The following is an 18083-nucleotide window of genomic DNA, read 5'->3' as shown; positions in this document are numbered from 1 at the left end:
GGCGCAAAGAGGTGGGGAGGTGCCGAGGCAGTGCACAGACTTGCAGCAGGGAGAGGCTGCAGGTTTGAGCCCCAGCTCCTCCCACAGCGGTGCTGAGCGGAGCCCCGATCAGTGTGCAGAGCAGCAGAAGGACGGAGCCAGGAGCAGGCTGGATGGGCCCTGAATCGCTCAGAACCTGCAGGGGGCACTGTGCCAACTTATGTCCACTTGGTGTGGAGCAGACCGGGGGGGGGGGGGGGGGGAGTGCATCCGGGCACGCGTGCTTCCCGGGAGAAGCAGCCACTCGGCAGCCCGGCCTCCGGGTGTGCCAAAGCCCCCCTGGGGTCACAGGCTGGGGTCTGTGTCCCCGTTTCTGCCCCCTCCATCTGACCCTCGATGGCATCTGTCCTGGGTGCAGAGGGGCTCATGCCCTTTCTGTGCCAGGCTCTGTCCAGGCCCGGTACCCAGGGTGTGCAGATAAGCACGTGAGGTGAGCGGTGTCCCCTGTCCCCTCTGTCCCCTCCAGGCCTTCTTCACAGAGCGCTACCTACAGGAGCATCCTGAGGCTCACGAGCAGATTGAGAAGCTCAAGGACCTGATTGCCTGGCAGGTAAATGTCTGGGCACCCCCCACCCCTCGCCCCCAGCTGCCTTTCCCAGAGCGTCCGGGCACCCGCCGGGCAGGAAGGGGCCTGGCTCTGGGCTGGCATCCTCCTCTTTGCTGGCAAACCAGCCACATGCGGGCTGACTCCACAGGGCTGCACTGGCTGCGCTCCCACAGGCCAGTGGGTCGGTTTCCCCACTGCGGTCGGAGCTGTGGCCGTGGCAGGTGGCCCCGGCCCATCTTGCCTCTCTCACTGTGTGCATTTGCCCTGCAGTCAGCCGTCATAGGTAGAGTTTAAAATAGCAGTAGTTGATTACTGTTAGAGCCAAGTTAGCTGGGAGTTTGTTTTTCTTTGAAAACCCAAATGTTAGGATTTACTGTAACATACATTTACTGTAACAGACCTCACTCTGCTTTATACCGTTTAAAGACGCCTACTGATAACAGCATCTTAGAGACTGATAGGGACAAATGGTCCTGATCTGTCTGGCCTAAGGTTGTAGCTAACTTACACATACACAATTTAAGCCCAGGGGCCAGGCAGTGGCACACCAGGTTGAGTGCACATGTTACAATGCGCAAGGACTCAAGTTTAAGCCCCCAGTCCTCCCCTACAAGGGGAAAGCTTCACAAGTGGTGAAGCAGGGCTGCAAGTGTCCCTCTGTCTTTCTCCCTCTCTCTCTCTCTCTCTCTCTGTCTCCAGGGTTGTCGCTGGGGCTCGGGACCTGTACTATGAACCCACTGCTCCTGGTGGCCATTTTTCCATTTTATTGGACAGGACAGAGAAATTGAGAGAGGAGGGGAGACGGGAAGAGACAGAGAGAGGCACCACAGCTTGTGAAGCGATCTCTGGGTGGTGACCCCGGGGATCCTTGAGCAGGTCCTTGTGCTTCATACTATGTGCGCTTAACCCCATCCATCACCCATCCATCCATCCATCCATCCATCCATCCATCATCCATCCATCCACTCACGAGAACCATTACGGTGACTCCAGTTATGTGAGGGACCCACAGTCTCCTGACTCACAGGGTCAGAGAGGAAAGAACGGTTCCCTGGGATGGAGAATGGGGGTGAGTGTTAAGTGGGTGTATAATCTCCATCTTTTGTCCAGAGTTTATTTATTCTGCCAGCAGGGTTTTAGCTGGGGCTTGTTGCCTACAGACTGTTGCACCATTCTATTACCTTCTTTTCTGACAGAGATGTAGAGAAACAGAGAGAGGAGAGAGAAAGAGAACTGCATGGTATTCCCTTGTGTTTATAGACCCTATCCATCCATCCATCCATCCATCCACCCATCCGTCCACCCATCCATCCATCCATCCACCCATCCACCCATCCACCCATCCGTCCATCCATCCATCCATCCATCCACCCATCCATCCATCCATCCACCCATCCACCCATCCACCCATCCGTCCACCCATCCACTCACTCATCTACCCACCCATCCACCTTTTTGTGGACACTTGGGCTGCTTCCAACTTTGGTTCCCTGCCATCTGCGCTGTAACGAACACAGTCTCCAGCTTTCTGTTCAGCTGCCGGCTTCTGCGTCTTTGGGGTTCGTGCCCAGAGGGGTAGCTGAGCCCATGGCAGTCCTCGGTTTCACTTGGCAGGCAGCCAGCAGCTGTTTTCCGTGGTGGGTGGCGGCACCACCACCACCCCCCTCCGCCACAGGGCCTAGCCAAGCCACTGTGTGTCACCTCCTCTCCAAGGCTTGTTACTTTCTCGCTTTACTGTTGCGTTGTTGCTGTTTTAGAGCCGTCAGCCTTAGCGTTGCTCTGTGAAGGGAGATCCTGGGAGCTCGCTGACCGGGATGGCTTCTCTGCACAAACTGCCTCACGTGGTCCCTCGTCTTCCTGTGACTGGAAAGCGAGGCAGAGACTTTACAAGTCTCCATAAATTCCAGTTTTCAATGTTGGGTTGTAGAAACCAAAGTGTCCAAAATTCAGAACTCCTCTCAAAGCAATAAACCACAGAAAACTAGTTTGGTCTGCAAAAGTTCTATTGATTTTTTTTTTTTCCTGTAAGCTTTTTACAGCAAATTGGATTTTCAGAGTTTCAAGTTCTACAGAGGAAAATAATTTGTTCCCTGGAGAGGACTTTATGTCAGCACTATGTCATCACCCCTAATAAGTATATTAAAGGGTGAATCGGAAAGCAGCTCCCAGCAAAGTTGAAAGAATTTGTTTTCTAGCAACTTCATTAAATCAGAGAGAGAAGGAAAAATACATATTCAAGATGTTACCTGTGATGCTGCCTTCATTTGCAAAGGACTTGGAGATCTACCTTTGGCTGCAGTAATTGAATGAGGAGGTCATTAGCAAGAAGAAGGTGGGGGTGGACGATGGCTTTCTTCTGGGTTTTGTCTGCTGGCTTGTTTGCTTTGTTTTTCCCCTCGAGGCACCAGGCCCAAGGGCGGGTCTCCTCTTGGAAAAATCCGAGAACTTGCTGCTAGAGTTTCCTCGACTAAGACACGACAGTTCATCTGGGGTCTGAAGTCATGTCTGAAGGTTGCGAGCTTTTGTGTTTGTTTCTTGGTCAGAGAGTGAACCCAGGGCCTACTCGGTGCCGTCGCTGAGACCTCTCTGTCGCTGACTTCTCCTCTGGGAGGTGGGAGGGGTAGAGAGGGGGAAGGTCTTCAGCATGTGTCCATCACGCAGAGAGTAGCCCTACCCAGTGCTGTCCATGCAGTACTGGGCCTTGAACCTGGGCCTCGCTCACTCTTAGTCTTTGGCCCCTTTGGCCATTGTCACCAGAGACGTTGCTCGATCTCACGTATCCTGTGCTGGTGGCAGGCTCTCAAACTGTGGAAGGGACGCAGCTGTCTTCACAGTTGCCTGTCACGACAAGGGTCTCCTCCGAGATCAGACCGCCTGCGATTTTGAAAACTCACACTGTGACTCTGAGGATGTCCTCTCCCCTTTCTGAGCTCTGAGGAAGCCGCTTGGGATGCTGCCACCTGGCTTGAGGTCTGGAGATTCGAGCAACGACAAAGATTTGCCAGAGGAGAGCAGATTTAGCCTAGTGCCAACTCCCTGAGGACCCGGCAGCCTCATGTCTCCAGAAGCCGTTGTGTTCTCATCCTGGGGCTTAGGAGGGGGCAGCTTGGGAAAGGGGTTCTGGGGGCCAGGTGGTGGCGCACCTGGTTGAACGCCCAAGGACCCCGGGTTGAGCCCTAGTCCCCATCTCTAGGGCAGAAGCTTCACAAGTAATGAAGCAGGTCTGCAGGTCTCTCTCTCTCTCTCTCTCTGCCTCTCTGTGTCCCCCTCCCCTCTCAATTTCTCTGTCCTATCCAATAAAATAGAAGAAAGAAAGAGAGAGAGAGAGAGAGGAAAAATGGCCTCTAGGAGCAGTCGATTCATAAAACAGAAAAGAAGAAAAGTCCATTCTACACTGAAATGCTTTTATTTACTTGTAAATTACTTGTAAACAATGAGGGGGCCAGGCGGTGAGCACCAGGTTAAACACACATAGTACTAAGTGCAAGGACCTGCACAATGACCCGGGTTCAAGACCCCACTCCTCACCAGTCTCAGGGACCCTTCCACAAGCAGTGAAACAGGTCTGCAGGTGTCTGTCTTTCTCTCTCTTCCTCTCTGTCTCTCCTTACCCTCTCAATTTCTCTCTGTCCTATCCAATAAAATGAAAATAAAAACAATCTTTGTGGATTTATAGTGGCACATGTACATTTGCACGGGGACCCAGAGGACACCCGGCCCACCCCAGCACTGTCCCCAGCCCGCCGGCCGCTCCCCAGGGCAGAGCCCCAGGCCTCTAGCAAAGAGGTCGCTGTGAGCACCCTTCACAGCTGGCCTGGGAGACCCCGTCTGCAGGCCCAGGGAACATGAACACGCAGAAGCGTGTTCTGAAATCGCAGAAGCGGCTGGGCAGGGATCCCTGGCATGGCCCTGGGTCCGGGGCACAGCAGAGTTTACCCTGGGGCTGCGTGGTCCTTCCCTCCTGCCCTGCAGAGCCGGAGAGGGAGCAGCTGGGAGCTGGTTCAGGCCAGCATGGCTCCCTCTGCCTTGAGCCATCTTGCACGAGCTCTTCAATTTGCACACATGGCATGCGAACTTATTATCTATCCCGCTAATAAGTCTGCTCATTTAGGCTGGTGTTCCGTCAGATTAGGAAAATCTGTTTTTAATCAGTACTTTGATTTAATTATAAATTATTAAGAGGAAGCCTCTTAGCATCATTGAATCAGAGACGGCCTCCCTCCCTGGTGGTGCCTGGGGCCCTGGAGGAGGCCGAAGCAGGGGAGGTGAGGGACCGGGCGGGGCAGGGGCGATGGGGATGGGTAGTGGTGCACCCGGTTAAGTGCACGTATTATCAAATGCAAGGACCCAGGTTCGAGTCCCCGCTCCCCAACTGCAGGGGAGAAGCTTCATGAGGTGACGAGATGTGGACGGGGGTGTGGGGTGCACGTTCTCTGCCCAGAAGCCGGGGACCGTGAACATTCCATGAACACTGCTCCCTGCCCCTGACCGTCAGCCCGGCCGTGACCAGTATCCACCTCTGGGTCTCGCAGATCCCGTTCTTGGCCGAAGGCATCCGGATTCACGGCGAGAAAGTCACGGAGGCCCTGAGACCATTTCACGAGCGGATGGAGGCCTGTTTCAAGCAGCTCAAGGAGAAGGTCGAGAAGCAGTACGGCGTGCGCACCTTGGTACGTGGGGACCCTGGGTGGAGGGCAGGTCGAGGACAGGCAGGCATGGCCCCAGCTCCTTGCTCAGCCCCTCTGCCAGCAGACCAGCCCCCTGTCACTGCTGAGAAATGTCGGGGGCCGAGCGGACCCACTCAAGGATGCAGGTTCAAGCCCCTGCAGGGGGCTCACTTCACGAGTGGTGAAGCAGGGCTGCAGGGTCTTTGAATCAGACTGCCTCCTGTCTCTCTCTCTATCTCCCCTTCCCTCTTGATTTCTCTCTGTCCTGTCCAATAAAACGGAAAAAATAGCCACCAGCAGCAGTGGATTCATAGTGTCGGCACCGAGGCCCAGTGATCACCACGGAGGCAAAAAGAAAAAAAAGTTCTTACTGACTTTAAGGGAAACATTCACACAGTTTAGGGCGCACCCTTGCTGCTGTGCTCTGTCCTGAGGCCCCTCCCTCTAGGGACCCTGACGCCAGGCTCTGCAGACAGACAGACAGACAGCCTGAAGTGGGCAGAGGGTCAGGCAGCTCTTCACGTCACACAGAGCAGCCCTGACTTACATTCTTTGAAAACTCACCAGCATCTCAGCCAAGCAAGAGCATCACACTATTTAAATAATAATAATAATAATAATAAAAGATGGATTGACAGGTAAATACCCCATAGATGGAAGGACATAAAACATTTTGTGCATAGGGAGTTGGGCGGTAGTGCAGCAGGTTAAGCACAGGTGGCACAAAGCACAAGGACTGGCATTAAGGATCCCAGTTCGAGTCCCTGGCTCCCCACCTACAGGGGAGTCGCTTCACAGGCAGTGAAGCAAGTCTGCAGGTGTCTGTCTTTCTCCCCCCCTCTCTGTCTTCCCCTCCTCTCTCCATTTCTCTCTGTCCTATCCAACAATGATGACATCAATAACAACAATAATAACTACAACAATAAAACACCAAGGGCAACAAAAGGGAATAAATAAATATTTAGATAAAAACATTTTGTGAATATTTCTGAGCTGGTTATAGATGTACACACACACACAATGCACATGCACACACACACACACACACACACACACACAAACAGGACTTGGACACTCTGTGACATATTTTTTAAAAAGTCAGCCTGGAGCCTTGAAGTCCACATGAATCAGCAACCAAGATGTATGTGGTGTGGAAGACAGCGGTGTGTTCCAAGTGCACAGTGCCTGGGTTCAAACCCTGGCGCCACATGGCAGGTGCTGGGGCACCGAGGGAAGCTCCAGTTCTGTGTTATCTCCCGATGAATCAGATGTGGGGAGTCAGCAGTCCAGGGGTGGCCGTGCTCAACAGAGGAAGACAAAGGGGGGCGTGTGGAGGTGTGAGCGTGTTTAGCCTAGATCCCCGGCCCAGGAGGCCCTGGCCACACCTGGCTTTCTGCCTTTGGGTATAGATACTGACCTGTGTGCGTCTGTCTCTGTCTCTCTGTGTCTCTCTCTCCTCTCTGTGTCCCTGTCTCTGCATTTGTCTGTCTCTCCCCTTTCTTTCTCTGCATCTGTTTCTCTCTGCCTCTGTCTCCCCCTCTGTCTCCGTATCTCTTTCATTGTATCTGTGTCTCTGTCTCTGACCATATCCCTCCATAACTCTGTATCTCTGTCTCTCTCCATCTCTTTATGTGTCTCTTCCCCCTCTCTGTGTCCTCGCCTCTTGCTGTGTCTCCGTATCTCTCTGTCTCTGTGTCTCTGTCTGTCCCTCTCAGCCCTCCAGTCTGGACGACCGAAGAGGCAGCCGGCCGTGCTCCATGATCCGTTCCTTCACCATGCCGTCCTCGTCCCGGCCCCTCTCGGTGGCCTCCATGTCCTCTCTGTCCTCTGACAGCACCCCTTCCCGGCCAGGCTCCGACGGGTGAGTGGGGCGCAGCGGGCTGGTGGTGGGGGTGGGGGGCGGGGGGAGGACTTTGCAAACCCACAACTCTGAAGTGGAGACGTGCCAAAACTTGGGGCCACCTGGCTCAGGGGATGGAGGTGGCTGGTGAGCCAAGCTGATGTCCAGGGCGGTAAGCTCCGGAGGGGTAGAATCGCGTGAAAGAGGTCCCATCATTGAAAAAAAATGAAATAAAGGAAGGAAGGAAGGAAAGAAGGAAGGAAGGAAGGAAGGAAGGAAGGAAGGAAGGAAGGAAGGAAGGAAGGGGGAGAGAGAGAGAGAGAAGAGTTTCCTGCCATTGAAGTGCCAGTGTAGAGCTTGCAACCCCTTTGCCTTGCGTTTGCACAGCTGAGTACTGGTCCATCCTTGTTTGGTCTGCAGTCCGTCACCGTCCGCCATCCTGTGGCCTCTGTGACACGCAGACCCCCATGTTCAGAGCCCCCAGGGACAGCTCAGCTCTAAGTGTCCTCTGCCACCAGCCACCGACGTGGCTGCCCCACCCCACGGGGCAGAGCACTGCAGGCGTGACTGTCTTTCTCCTGCCGCCGCAGTTTCTACCACCGTCTGCTCTGTGTGCGGGTCCCTGTGGAGACTCTCTGCCTCCAGGCGTTTAAGTCACACATGCCTGTCACGCAGCAAGAACCTTCTAGAGAAATGTAACCCGGCTGTGCCCCAAGCAACCCCCCAGGCTGGCTCGGAAAAGGGTTTTGGGTTTCTGAGGACAGGAGAGAGGGTCAGTCAGACTCGGCCTGGCTGCAGGCGGTAGAGTGCACACCACCCTGGGACTCGGCCCGGGGACCCCACTTCCCCTTGAGCCAGCAGGCTCCTTTCTGGGGGAGCTGCCCCCCCCCCACTCGCTCCTGGGTGTCTTCCCGCAGCGCACAGCTGATGTGGAGGATATGAGGGTGTGGTCTCAGAGGGTGCGGGTTCGAGCAGAGCTGAGTTCATAGTGCCGGCTGCCACTTCCTCAGTGTGCAGATTCAGGCTGTCTCTCCTCACCTCAGCTTCACAGCACAGCCCCCTCCACCTCCCCAGCTCAAAGGCGGGCGCCCCCCACACTGACTGTCTGCAGTTCATGGAAGCCTAGCACAGTCCTGGGGACCTGTGACTTGTCTCAAGGAGCCAGCATCCAACACCCAGCAAGGGCTGGGATCCAGCCCCGGGTGCTGTAACTGGAAGCCAGCAGCCCGTACACCAGGAGCATTTGCACTGTGACTTCCCCACTATTTCCCATTTTATTATTTTTTAATTTTATTAATTTTATTAATTTATTTTGCCTCCAGGGTTATTGCTGGGGCTCAGTGCCTGCACCATGAATCCACTGCTCCTAGAGGCCATTTTTCCCCCTCTTTTGTTGCCTTTGTTGTTGTAGCCTTGTTGTGGGCATTCTTGTTATTGTTGATGTTATTCGTTGTTGGGTAGGACAGAGAGAAATGGAGAGAGGAGGGGAAGACAGAGAGGGGTAGAGAAAGACAGACATCTGCAGACCTGCTTCACCACCTGTGAAGCGACTCCCCTGCAGGTGGGGAGCCGGGGGCTCGAACCGGGATCCTTATGCTGATCCTCGCGCTTTGCGCCACGTGCGCTTAACCTGCTGTGCCACCGCCCGATCCCTATTGGCCATTTTAAACCAGTCAATGGATTGATTTATGAGAGACACAGAGAGATCTCGAGGAAAAGGGGGGAGAGAGACCTGTCACACCCCTCATGAAGCTTCCCCCTGCAGCTGGGAATCGGGGCTTAAATGGTGGACAGAACCTGAGACCAGAATTCCCAAGCCCTCTCCTTAGCGCGGCAGGGAGCAGAGTGGGTCTGGGTCTGTCTCCCCCGCCCTCTCTCCTATTGAGAAACTTATTCATCTTTGGTGCCAGACACCAAGCCCAGTTCAAGTTCTGCTCAGTGTCTCCCCTTCTGTTCTGATGTCTCCACTTCTGTCCATGAGTGAGATCAGCCCATCTTCATCCTGCTCTTTCTGGCTGCTCTCACTTCACAAGATTCTTCCAAGCTTCATCCAAGATGAGGTAAAGAAGGTAACTTCCTCATTCTTCACAGCTGAGGAATATTCCACTGTGCCTACAGATCCTGGGGAATTACACCAAAGTAAAGGGCTTCTTGTGGGGAGCTTTCAGCTCTTGGTGCCTGACGATCGAGAACCTAGACTGGGGGCAGAGTGTTGTGGAGAAAACTGAGGAATTTGGGGGCCAGGTTGTGACATGTGCACCTGGCTGAGTGCAGTTTACAGCACACGAGGACCTGGGCTTGAGGCCAGTCCTCCCCTACAGGGGGAAAACTTCATGAGTGGTGAAGCAGTGCTGCAGGTGTCTGTCTCCCTCTTTAAAAAAATTTTTTATTATTATTTATTTTAAAAAGGAGACATTAACAAAGCCATAGGATAAGAGGGGTACAACTCCACACAATTCCCACCACCAGATCTCTGTGTCCCATCCCCTCCCCTGATAGCTTCCCTATTCTTTTTTTTAAAAAATATTTATTTACGGGAGTCGGGCTGTAGCGCAGCAGGTTAAGCGCAGGTGGCACAAAGCACAAGGACCGGCATAAGGATCCCGGTTCGAACCCCGGCTCCCCACTTGCAGGGGAGTCGCTTCACAGGCGGTGAAGCAGGTCTGCAGGTGTCTGTCTTTCTCTCCCCCTCTCTGTCTTCCCCTCCTCTCTCCATTTCTCTCTGTCCTATCCAACAACGACAACAACAATAATAACTACAACAATAGAACAACAAGGGCAACAAAAGGGAATAAATAAATAAAATAAATTTAAAAAAAAAGTTCAAAAAACATTTATTTACTTATTCCCTTTTGCTGCCCTTGTTTTATTGTTGTAGTTCTTATTGTTGTTGTTCTTGATATTTTCGTTGGATAGGACAGAGAGAAATGGAGAGAGGACGGGAAGACAGAGAGGGGGAGAGAAAGACAGACACCTGCAGACCTGCTTCACCGCCTGTGAGGCGACTCCCCTGCAGGTGGGGAGCCGGGGGCTCGAACCGGGATCCTTAATACCAGTCCTTGCACTTTGGGCCACCTGTGCTTAACCTGCTGCGCTACCGCCCGACTCCCCTGACAGCTTTCCTATTCTTTATCCCTCTGGGAGCATGGACCCAGAGTCACTGTGGGACGCAGAAGGTGGAAGGTCTGGCTTCTGGAATTACTTCCCCACTGAACACAGGTGTTGACAGGTGGATCCATACTCCCAGTCTGTCTCTCTTTTCATCACCTGCTTCTTTCTCAACTTCTGACTGCCTCTAATAAATATGTAAAAATTAAAAAAAATTGAAAAAAGAAAACAGAAAAAGTTATATATGTCCCAACAATTGTATAGACTGTAAGCCATTAATCCCTCCCAATTAAAAACAAAATAGAAATAAATAGATCTTTGTTTTTTAAGTTCCCCAGGGCCTCAGATTCCAGCGGGCTCTGGGCTCCCAGGGAGAGACTTCCCAGGTGTCTGTGGGTGGGGGGGGAGCTTCCCGCCTGGGCCACCTCCTGACCCCCCCCCCCCAGGTTTGCCCTGGAACCTCTGCTGCCGAAGAAGACGCACTCCCGCTCCCAGGACAAGCTGGACAAGGACGACGCGGAGAAGGAGAAGAAGGACAAGAAGAAAGAGAAGAGGAACAGCAGGCACCAGGAGACATTCGACAAGGAGCTCAAGCCGGCTGACGCCACCCTGCAGCAGTCAGAAGCCGTGATCCTGTCAGAAACGGTAATTTGGGGGGTGGGACAGGGCGCTGCCCCTGGGACCTGCCTGCACCCCGCATCCAGCCCACTCGACCTGGGGGGGATCAGGGGGTGCGCCCACTGGGCTTCATGCCGACCTTGGCCAACCAGGCCCTTTGTCGGCAGGGTCCGGGCGGGAGTGGAGGCTGGAACGTGGATCTTCTCGCGGGTCCTTGTGCTTTGCGCCACATGCGTTTAACCCGCTGCGCTAGCGCCTGCCTCCCCAGATGTTTTTTTATTATCTTTATTTACTTATTGGATAGAGTCAGTCAGAAATTGAGAGGGAAGGGGGAGACAGAGAGACACCTGCAGCCCTGCTTCACCACTTGTGAAGCTTTCCTCCTGGGTCCTTGTGCACTGTAACTTGTGCGCTCACCCAGGTGCGCCACTGCCTAGCCAGAATAAACACATCTTAGAAAACAAACTTTGTTTTACATAAACATGTGTCCATACTTGTGGTTGGAAACACACCTCACATAGGGCATGGACATTTTCTCCTTTTCTGTCTTCATGGTTATTGCTGGGGCTCCAACCTCTCTGCAGGCGGGGGAGCCAGGGGCTCGGAACCAGGATCTTTGCGCGGGTCTTGTGCTTAGGACTATGTGCGCTTAACCCACTGCGCCAACCCCTGGCCCCTCACATGTAAATTTTGGACATTTACGTGTTCCCCAGAGTGCGTGTAGACATGTGTGTATGTGAGGGTCTGGGCAGCGGCACACCTGGTTCAGCACACATAGTCCTAAGCGCAAGGGCCCGGTTCAAGCCCCCGGTGGGGGGTGGGGGTTCACTTCACAAGCAGGGAAGCAGGGCTGCAGGTGTCTGTCTCTCTCCCTCTCTTTCTCCCCCTCCCGTCTCAATTTCTCTCTGTCCTACCCAATAAAAAAAAAAAGAAAGATGAGTGGTCTGGGAGGTGGCACAGTGAATAAAGCATCGGATTCTCAAGCATGAGGTCCTGAGTTCGATCCCCGGCAGCACATGGACCAGAGTGATGTCTGGTTCTTTCTCTCTCTCCTCTCTCTCTCATGAATAAATAATGAAATTCTTTTTAAAAAATGAAAAATGACATCATATATTTAATATTCTATATAACACTCCTATAGCATGGGTTCTGTGTGACAGAAACAGGCCACATGTCATTTGTGTGGTGGAATCACATGTCATATGTGTGGTGTAATCGCATGTCATTTGTGTGGCGGAATCGCATGTCATTTGTGTGGCGGAATCGCATGTCATTTGTGTGGCGGAATCGCATGTCATATGTGTGGCGGAATCACATGTCATTTGTGTGGCAGAATCACATGTCATTTGCATGCAGTTGTGTGCCTCTTCCCAGAGAGACTGCAGGGAGGGGGTGGGCTTAGGGGAAAGGCAGGTGGGGGGCACAGGTGAGAGCCCACCTCTGCCTTCATGGGCAGGTCAGGCGAGTCTGTCCCGAGCTCCCCCTTCTCCACACTTCTCCACACTCAGCGCTTTGGGGCCTCGTAGGGGTTCCAGGTGGGCATCACAGGGACCCGACTCCTGCGGGCGTCTCCTCACCCCGTCTCTCACTCAGGAGTCCTGGCGACGCTCACGCCGGCCGGGGCAGAGCCACCCCACCCCTCGCCTGCAAAGACCCCGCTTCCAGACTAGGTCGCCTCCACGGTTCTTTCTGTCCTCCCGCAGATAAGTCCCCTACGGCCGCAGAGACCCAAGAGCCAGGTGGTCAACACCATGGGCAGTGAGAGGCGCTTCTCCGTGTCCCCGTCCTCACCGTCCACCCAGCAGACGCCCCCGCCGGTCACGCCCAGGGCCAAGCTCAGCTTCAGCCTGCAGTCTGGTAAGTGCTGTCTGGCTCCCCACTTCTGCCAGCTCCCCTCACCCAGGGCTTCAGAGCTGCCAGCTGCTGCCCTCACTGCTGGCGGGCTCCCGGCCGCCCCGTCCCAGCTGCCCCAGTTCCCAGGGTCAGAGGTGGGAACCTCGAAAGGGGACAGAGGACGGGGGGGGGGGGGGGGGGGAGGGGGTCAGATGGGACCTGGGGCGGGGGCAGGGCGGGGTGGGGGCCGACATGGCTGAATGTACAGTGGACTGAGGTTGAGCGCTGAGTTCGGAGATGTCTTGGCACTCGGCATCCTTTTTCTAGAACATTCTGTGAGGCCGGAATTCTACCCTTTGCTTTCCACATCTCTGCCCCCCGGACCAGTGGTTCCTCAGGGCAAAGTCTTTCTGCCTTCACCCTCTCAGGGCCCGCTGCCTACGACCGCCAAGAGCCAGGCTGTCACCGACTTTCCCTTCACTGCCCTCTGAACATGCAGTCGGAAGCTGCAATCACTCATTCAAGCCAGCATCTAACCTCTCCCAAAGATGGTCCATCCTTTTTGTTTGTTTTTTTAGAAACATGTTGACATTTTTTTCCACGTTCATATACTTAGTTCTCTGTTCCACACTGAGTGAAGCCGCTCTGTAGCTGCCCTGCACCTCCTGACTTGCTTCACTGAACACCCTCTTCTCCAATTCCGCCCACTTTGTCCCAAGGACACTGACTACCATGACAAATAATATAAAATAATAATAATAAATGAATAGAAAAGATACATCCCCCAATACTCAGTTGGTTAAGACACCAAACCTCTTTTTCTATAAAGCATTCAAATCAGATGCCCTGCTAACCACGAGAAGCAGATTGTTTGTGTTTCTTCCACAAAAATCCCAAAAAAAACCATCTGGACCCCTGCACACCCTGACATCACCCACTAGATGGCACGACACAGTGGCACACCCCCCCCGAAACCCTAGATGTCACCTGACGCGATCTGAAGAACCTGATTCACAGACTCCAAGTACAGAACTTTTTACTGCCTGTCTGCCTTTCCTGCTTCTGCTTTGACCTGTCACGTTTTGGTGGTTCCAGCTCACTCTCTACAGAAAAGCAGAATTCCAGAGGCTGACCTTCCTCATGCAGCATTTCATCCCCTGCCATTTCTCCCCCTAGTCGCCTACTTTGGACTGAGACTTCTATGAGACTTGCTGGTATACCCTTTGGACACTTTAGCCAATTTTACAGCAGCTTCCTTCCCTTCACGTTGCTGGTTTTTCATAGACTGACCCTGAGTAGTTCACAGACTTTACACACTATTGCCCTGGGCATTAGATAAAAGGAAAGGGGGAGATGCTGGGAAATTGTGCCAATGCAGTCACATCTGCCATGTTGTCCCCTCAGGCTACTGCTAGTTCCCGAATCTCGGAGTGCTTGTTTCACCATGTTGTGCCCTCAGGACATTGTCTATATCCCCGCGATATCCGGAGTGCTTTGGTTACTCCTCCCCCCTCCCATTCTCACAAGAGTTATTATCCTATCCTGGAGTGCTATGGTTACTCCTCCCCCTTCCCATTCTCGCAAAAGCTGCTCCTATAAAAGCCCTTCTTCTTCCGCACCTCGCACTCTTGCCAGCACTTCACTCCGGTGTTCAGATGCAGGAAAGGTTACTGCGTGAGGCAGCCATTTTCGCTACCTCCACGGGGCCCAACCTGCTTCTCTAGCACCCAACTCTGAAGTGCCGGCGCAAATAAAGATTTGTGTTCTCTCTTCGCTCCGGACCTCCTCTCTCTCTTCTCCGCGGCACACAACAACAAATGACATCCCTTTTCGTTGCTGCATAGTACTCCGTTGAGTGTATGTCCTATAACTTTATCACCCAGTCATCTGTGGAAGGGCACTTGGGTTGTTGCCAGGCTTCTGCTATTGTGAATAAGCCACTATGAAGATGCGCGCGGGGGCGGGGACCTGCATGTATCCCCTGGAGTCAGAGTTACGATATCTTTGGGGTCAACGCCGAGCAGTGGAGTTGCTGGGTCCTGTGGCATCTCCGTGTGTGTCTGTCTAAGGATTCTCCACCCTGTTCCCCAGGGTGGCTGCCCCGGTCTGCACCCCCAGCAGCAGTGCGGTAGATTCCTCTCTCCCCACGTCCCCTCCTCACTGACCTTCTCTGATTTGACCGGTGGGGCCCCTTCTCACAGGCGTGAGGCGGCTCTCAGTGTGGTTTTGCTTTGCGTGTCTCTGGTGACGAGTGAATTGGAGCATCTTTTGTATTTTTTATTTGACAGGACAGAGAGAAATTGAGGGGGGAGGGGGATAGAGAGGGTGGAGGCAGAGAGACCTCTGCAGCCCTGCTTCACCGCTTGTAGAGCTTCTCCCCCGCAGGTGGGGAGCAGGGGCTTAAATCCCAGTCCTTGCACAATTGGTAACAAGTGTGTGTAACCAGGCGCACGACTGCTTGGCCGCATGTGTCCACTCTGCATGGGGCTGGGAGCGGGAGGACACTCAAGGGCCAGCTGCTGGCTGTGGGGGGCAGCCAGGAGTGGGAGTGGGAGTGGGGCCCCCATATCTATCCACTTAAGGGACCAGGGAGCCTCAGACTTCCACCTGGAACAAAGCCCATCATGGGTGTTAATTATTCTTCCTTGACTCAAACGCCCAGGCCAGCATGTGGGGCTGGGGGTGTGGGTCCCTTCTGTGTCCCCACCTGGACGGCGGGGGCCGAGTGCAGCCCTGTTGGTGGGTCTCGGGCTGCCCGGTGCCCCCTGGCCCTCTCAGGGCCCTGGGTCCTGTTGTGAGTGCACCTGTTCTGCAGGCTTGGAGCTGAACGGTGTGGATGGCGCCGAGGTCCCGCCCCCCCTGCCTCTTAAGGGCGGCTCAGCCGACTATGGGAATGTGCTGGACAGCCCGGAGCTGATGAGCCCCCTGACGCCACCGCCCCCTCCTCCTCACCAGAGAGTAAGTGGGGGCCTAGGGCCCGGGGTCGGCCTGTCCTTCTGCCTCACAGACACCCCTTTCCTGAGCTGGTGTGTAGAGAGACCTTTACCAGTTCAGAGCAAGAGACGCCCCCCCCCCCCCCCACACACACACAGGGAGTGTCTCCAGGGTTTCGTTTCTCACCCAAAGCTTCCCAGCCTCTTCAGAAAGAATGGCTGGGTGGGGGTGAGGGTGCTGCACCCAGGAAGCCGGACTGTGATGCCACTGCTGCCCCCCCTCCCCGCGAGGCCTGGCTTAGTAAGACTCCTGGTATGTCCCAGAGAACGTTAAAACAGAGCCTCACTCTGGCACACGGAGTTCTGGGACTTGAACTCAGGGCCTCACGTCCACCCACTGAGCCACCTCATTGGTGTCTGACGGTCTCTGCGAGAGGAGGGTCAGCAGAGGCCACTCATAGACCTGTGGCCACCAGCCTACCCCCCAGTGACAGAGCCCCAGCCCAGGTCCCCTGGTCAGGGCAGCCCCTGGTCAGGGTGAAGCCCCCCCACCCCGGGCAGCCATGACTGACGTCTTCCTCTTCCTGTGCCTTCCAGAACCTGCCACCCCCACTGCCCAGCAAGACGCCGCCCCCGCCCCCTCCCAAGACCACGCGCAAGCAGACATCCGTGGACTCGGGCATCGTGCAGTGAGCGCCAGGCAGAGCCGTCGGCCCCCGGCCCCCGCCTCCCACCTCCTTGTCCTCGGTTTACCTCATCATCATGCCACCGTGACATCAGCCTTCCATGCAAATCCTTCTTCACGGGACTTGTCCCTAGCTGTGGAGGGGGGACGGGTTTATCAAAACGGGGCTCTCTCTGCCCATCGAGAGAGAGAGAGAGAGAGAGAGACTCCATCTTGCCCTAGAACTCTCCTCCCTTTGTGCCAAATGCCCTGACAGCCAAGCCCTCAGCTGGCCGGGGGTCGCCCCTCAGGAGTGGGCAGGCCCCTGGAGACCTCAGACTAGCTGCTGAGTCCCCTCCGTCTCCCTCCTCTCTCTCAGCCACCCCCAGCTCACTCCCCCAAACCCACCCGCCTGTGCGGCTTTGCCGGCTGAGTCCAGGTCAGGCAGGAAAGGCTCCCGGCTCCTTCTATCTAATTTAAAACGGGACCTTCCTCAGCTACTGAACTCCGTTACTAATTTATGGCGTGGAAACACTATTAGGAAAATACTGGGTCAAGTGAGACAGAATCACGGCGCTGGGAAGAGCGGCCTTCTTTCCTTTGAGAGAAAAAAAAGTCGTCTGGCGTTCTTTCTCCTCTCCTCATTCTGTACAGAAATCTGTATATACAATGCTTCCTGGGATCCGTCTGTGGTCTCCCCACGGGCTGTGAGGCCCCTGACCCGCTGGGTTCTTGATTCTCAAGCCTGCAAACGCTAAGAAACACAGGTCGCATTGACTTGTTTTGTTTCCAGATCTCCAAAGTCCTAAAAGGTGGGTGGACGAGGAAATCTTTTCTTTTTTTAAAAGAAACTAACTTTATATAACCTCATATTGTATTCTATCATCTATATTTTTTTATTCACTGTAATCATGTTACTCTTCCAGTAGACTCGAACGCTAATCATTGACAATGGGAAAAAAAAATAAAGTGATATTTAAAAAGGACTCGCGCCGTGGGTGCTCTGTGTCTGGTCCTTTGGTGTAAGCTGCGGCCGGTGGTGTTGTCCTGCTTTGCTTCCTGAAGGAGCGATGCTGGGCTGGGGGCAGGGCTCTCGGGACTGTGTGCTGCTCTGCCTGCCCTCCACACCGCCCAGGTTCTTTTTTTTTTAATTACTATTATCTTTATTTACTGGATAGAGACAGACAGAAATCAAGAGAGAGGGGGTGATAGAGAGGGAGAGAGACAGACACCTGCAGCCCTGCTTCACCACTTGTAAAGCTTTCCCCCTGCAGTTGGGGGCCAGGGGCTTGAACCCGGATCCTTGCGCATTGTAATACACGCGCTCAACCAGGTGCTCCACCACCCGGCCCTCTGCTGCCCAGGTTCAAACCCAGTCCCCACTGCAGCGGGGGAGGCTCTGGTGCAGCTGTCTCTCTGCGTCTCTGTCTGGATCTGAAGGAAGAAATCAGCCCAGAGAGATGAAGCCCCAATGACGACCGCAACAAAATATGCCCATGGTGCCACTTCTGTGTGCAAACAGCTTCCCTCCTGTGTTCGTCGTCTGTCTGTCTGTCATTGCTATGGCCTCACACATGACTAGCTTCTCTGCTTTTTCAGACAGAGAGATGGGGAGACGGGCAGATACAGCACAGCTTGGGGGCCGTTCCTGGGAGCACGCACGGCTCTTGCACGTGGCACTCGAGCTTCAAATCTCCTGAAAGGACTGCACCAGGGGACACCCTGGCCACAGCTGCAGGGGTGTGAAAAGCCCCCATGGCAGCAGTGGGCTTTGGTCTCCCCCTGCCACCAGGAGAGGCTGCCGTGTTCTTGCCGGGGTGTGCAGAGAAAGGGG

General features: G+C 54.3%; 1 protein-coding gene across 1 annotated transcript in view; it reads left to right on the top strand.

The window, feature by feature from the left end:
* Positions 1-17235, top strand: part of DOCK1 (dedicator of cytokinesis 1) — a 319977-nt gene extending 302742 nt beyond the window's left edge. The window contains exons 25-31 of the mRNA XM_060171089.1: positions 506-589; positions 5119-5256; positions 6969-7114; positions 10648-10846; positions 12523-12676; positions 15468-15610; positions 16183-17235. Of these exons, the coding sequence (XP_060027072.1) occupies positions 506-589; positions 5119-5256; positions 6969-7114; positions 10648-10846; positions 12523-12676; positions 15468-15610; positions 16183-16278 (960 nt within the window). The 3' untranslated portion in view covers positions 16279-17235. The remainder of the gene's footprint in view (positions 1-505; positions 590-5118; positions 5257-6968; positions 7115-10647; positions 10847-12522; positions 12677-15467; positions 15611-16182) is intronic.
* The last annotated feature ends 848 nt before the right edge of the window (positions 17236-18083 follow it).

The sequence above is a fragment of the Erinaceus europaeus genome, chromosome 14 (genome assembly GCF_950295315.1).
Source record: "Erinaceus europaeus chromosome 14, mEriEur2.1, whole genome shotgun sequence".
Classification (NCBI taxonomy): Eukaryota; Metazoa; Chordata; class Mammalia; order Eulipotyphla; family Erinaceidae; genus Erinaceus; species Erinaceus europaeus.
Note: the sequence above shows the minus strand (reverse complement) of the source record. Positions and strands in the feature narration are given on the sequence as shown.